General features: G+C 39.8%; 1 protein-coding gene across 1 annotated transcript; it reads right to left on the bottom strand.

Annotated features, from left to right (window-relative positions):
- Nucleotides 1-1505: 1505 nt before the first annotated feature.
- Nucleotides 1506-2060, bottom strand: LOC112730111 (uncharacterized). Its single transcript, XM_025780219.1, has one exon. It carries the CDS (start codon nt 2058-2060, stop codon nt 1506-1508), a length of 555 nt encoding a protein of 184 aa, XP_025636004.1.
- Between the last annotated feature and the right edge of the window lie 2589 nt (nt 2061-4649).

Here is a 4649-nt window from a genome sequence, read left to right on the forward strand (position 1 = left end):
TTCAAATCGTAATACATCTTCGTACTTCCTGGATGAATAGAGAATCTGTTGTTATGTGCCTCCTTCAAGATATCTTGCCGCAAATTCCCAACATTTGGCATGCAAATCCTACCCTTGTACCTCCATATTCCGTCTCTGTCCTATGAAACTTCCCATCGCTTTTTTTCTCAATTGCCGGCAACACCCTCTATAATTCTTGATCATCTTGTTGAGCTTTTAGAATTGCAGCCTTAAAGTCACTAGAGATCTGCAATTGGTTTAGGCATATACTCCCATCAAATTCTCTGACACTTAGTCTCAAATCCCCAAACTTACTCACCAACTCCTCTTTCTTAATCATCATCGAAGCGATTGTCAACAATTTTTGACTCAATGCATCCGCTACAACGTTCGCCTTTCCGGGGGTGATAACTTAACTCAAAGTCATAATCTTTCGGTAGCTCCATCCACCTCGTTTGATGCATATTGAGCTCCTTCTGATCAAAGATATACTTGAGACTCTTGTGATAAAAAAAGACTCTAAACCTCACTCAGTACAAGTAGTGCCTCCAAATCTTCAATGTAAACATGACTGCCGCCAATTCCAAGTCATGAGTTGGGTAATTCACCTCATGTGGTCATAGCTAATGCGAAGCATAAGCTACCACATTCCGGTGTTGCATTAACATACAACCCAAGCCTTTCAACGATGCGTCACAGTAAACCTCAAATGATTCGCGTGGTTCAGGTAGAGTTAAAACTAGCACCGAAGTCAACTTCTCTTGTAAAGTCTGAAAACTTTATTCACACTTGGACGTCCACACAAACGGTGTCTCTTTCCTTGTTAACTTAGTCATCGGTAGAGCGATTTTTGAAAATCCATTAATGAATCTGCTTTAATACCCAGCTAACCCTAAGAAGCTTCTAACCTCAGTCACTGACGTCGGTCTCTCCCATTCTATTACTGCCTCAACCTTTGAAGGATCCACCGCTATCCCTCTTTTACTTACCACGTGACCTAAGAATTTCACCTCCTCCTTCCAAACTCACACTTAGACAATTTCGCATACAATTTCTTCTCCTTTAGGATTTGTAATACAATTCTCAGGTGCTCTTTATGCTCTTCCACAGTCTTTGAGTAAACCAAAATATCATCTATGAACACCACCACAAACTTATCCAAAAAGGGACGAAATACTCTGTTCATGTAATGCATGAATACAAAAGGTGCATTCTTCAACCCAAAGGACATCACTGCGTATTCATAGTGACCATAACGTGTTTTAAACGCAATTTTTGGGATATCATCCTCCTTCACCCTAATCTGATGGTAACTGGATCTTAAATCAATCTTTGAAAACACTCCAGCTCCTTGCAACTGATCCATTAAGTCATTTATCCTCAGCAACGGGTACTTGTTCTTCATAGTTACTTTGTTCAACTATCGGTAATCCATGCAAAGTTGTATTCCTTCATCTTTTTTTTTTCACTAATAAAACTGGCACTCCCCACAGAGATACACTCTGTCAAATAAACCTCTTGTTCATAAGCTCTTCTAACTGAGTTTTAATTTCTGCCAGCTCTATCGGAGCCATTCTGTACGGCACAACTGACATTGGTCCGGTTCCCGGAACCAATTCTATCACGAATTCAATTTTTCTTTGAGGTGGAAATTTTGAAATATCTTCAGGAAATACTTTAGGAAACTCCCTAACTATTGGAATTTGATCTAACTTCTGTTCATCACCTAACGAATTTGCAGCCAAAACCATATAACCCTGACACTCTTCCCCACTACAGCTCACCAACACAGAGTTTAGGTAATAACCCTCAGCTACTACTGCTCCTCCTTCTCCTTTTGAAATAAAGTGAATCGACCGTTCAAAACAATCCAACAATACTTGGTTCTTTGACAACCAGTCAAACCCCAAAATCATCTCCAACCCAACCATCAGCAAACATATTAAGTCATGAACAATGTTTCTATCCTCAATCTTGAAAGATATTTTCCCACAACCTGATCTAGTCACAACTGTCTGATACAGGGTATGCACATGCAAATCAAAAGCTAATTCTGACATTCTCAATCCTAGTTCCTCAACCTTATCAAATGCAATGAATGAATGTGATGCTCTGATTCACGAAAATTTACCTCTCAACAAATTTCCTACCAGCAAGTGCACCAGATTATCGTTAAGTAAAAACTCACTGTAGAGTGAGGTCGAATCCCACATGGATTGGTAGATTGAGCAATGTTAATTAGAGAATTATGCTAGTTGAGCTAAATCGAAATTGAAATTGGGATTGCAGAAAGTAAAATTTGGCGGGAAACTTAAATTGCAAGAAAGTAGATGAACAGAAATTAAATTGTTGATAATTAAACGACAAAAGCTTAAATTGCAAGAAATTAAATGGGAATGGGGGTTTAGCATGAAATTAAAGAGCAGAGAGTAAATAGAATAGGTAGATCAGAGATGGGGAAGCTCATTGGGGTCAGGAGATGTGAGAATTCTCCGGATCAAATTCATTTTTATCTCTTCCTCAATCAATGCATTCATTGATCTTCTTGGCAATCTTAAGTGATTAGATCCCAATTCCTTGGCAATCTAATTTCTCTAAGCATGAACAATTGCCCAATTCCTTGATTTAAGTGCTCATAAAAAGAGATGAAGTTTGGTCACTGATTATACCACACAAATTCATAGATCAAAGTATTGGTAGGATTACATGTCACTATATCCATCCAAACCCCAATCTAATCCAATGTGAGAAAGCAATTCTAGCATGATCTCCTCATTCCTCTTCCAAGATTTCGAGGAGATCCAATTATGAATAGCTTCTTTCCCAAGATAACTATCCAATTGGATGAAGAACGAAAGCTTTCTAGTAAAATCAAGAGAAAAGAAAGAAGAAGAAGAATAAAAACTAATATTGATCCATTGAATTTACACAGAGCTCCCTAACCCAATGAAATGGGGTTAGTTGTTCATAGCTCAATTCAATTTACAGAAAAAAAAAGTGCAGAAAGAAAATACGAAAGTACAAAAGAAACTAAAAGAAAAGTGCAGGAAATGAAATCAGGGAATTGAACTCCCAGAGCCCCCTCAGGGCCTCCCGAAAGCTCCGTCAATCTTCAACAATTCTTCTATTTATAATCCTCTTCTCATCTTCAATTGGATCCAGTAATTGGATGTGGGCCTTGGCTGAAGCAGTGAGGAGTGATTCTCCAGTGATGGGCATTGGCAACTAACTTTCATATTGGGCATAGGTACAATCTTGGCCTTAACGTTGGTGATCTTGTTTGAGGGCAAACGTTGAATCAAACGCTGCTTTGAAAATTCAGTTTTGCTTGCTGTCATTGGCGTTTGACTCAACGTTGGAGTGCCAACATTCTCGTGTCTACGCGTGCGGGTACACCACGCATACACGTGAAAGCTGTGTTTTTGCTTTTCGACGCGTACGCGTACATCACGCTTACGCGTGCATTGCCTTTTTTCCATTCCACGCATGTGCATCATAGACGCGTGCGCGTCGATTTCAGTTTCCCAACTCCAAACTCTGGGCTGCTTGTTGCGGACGTTGGAGGCAACGTTTGAGGCAACGTTGGACCTCCAACGTTCGTTTGGTGACGCGTACGCGTGACCCACGCATACGCGTGGATTGTCAATTTTGCCATTCCACGCATGCGCGTGACTCACGCTTGCGCGTGGATTTAAAAATTTTCTTCTTTCACGCGTACGCGTCATTGATGCGTACGCGTCGCCCGAAATTCTTTCAGCTCCAGAAAATGAACATTTTCAAGGACGTTGGAGGTAACGTTGGACTACCAACATTCCCTCCAACGTTGGCACCATAAACTTTCAGAAAGTTGCATTGCCTCCTTTCCTTTCCTTGCTCATCTTCTGCTTCCTTCCTCCTATTATCAACCAAACAAATACTTCAAAGCTTTGCTATAATCACAAGAATTTGCCTCATTCTTAGCACACAAGTAATTATGCCATAAATCTTATGAAAATGTATCAAATTAACATTGTTTGCATGAATCAAGGTAAGCATGAATTTCTCATCCAAATACTTACTTATTGCTTAGGAAATGCATGAAACTACTCTAGAACAAACTAAAAATGGCTTGTGAAACTAGCCAAGATTTCCTGGCATCACAACACCAAATTTAAATCTTGCTTGTCCTCAAGCTAGTGATAAAACATGAAAATGCAAGAGGTATAAGTCCTTATTCAGAGAATTCAAATCCTTGGTTCATGGAGTTTCATGCATGGCAACTTAGGTTCATGTTCATGCTGGTTTCTAGGCTCTCATATGCTCTTGAACTCTCACTCTATTACCTTCTATGAAACTCTTATTTTTTATCCTTACTTCTCTGTTTTTGTTTTCTTTTCTTCTTTAGAGCTTATTGCTTTCTGTAGCTAAGTGTTCTGTGTTGAGGTAACTCTTTAGGTTAGGCTTTCAGCCAACACTCCCAAACCAGTTGGTTCAAGGTGCTAGGTGTTGAAACACTCCTAAAGACTTAATCACCCAAGTCTCTCCTCAGCACATACACACCACAGGCACATGGTTTGTTATTCATTCCTTAGACCTTGGTGTCCAGTACCTCTTTGGGTTGCTAAATGCCTTGTGACAAGGTTGCTCTTGATAGTGGACTTTCAGTTGAC

This window comes from Arachis hypogaea, chromosome 12 (assembly GCF_003086295.3).
Source record: "Arachis hypogaea cultivar Tifrunner chromosome 12, arahy.Tifrunner.gnm2.J5K5, whole genome shotgun sequence".
NCBI lineage: Eukaryota > Viridiplantae > Streptophyta > Magnoliopsida > Fabales > Fabaceae > Arachis > Arachis hypogaea.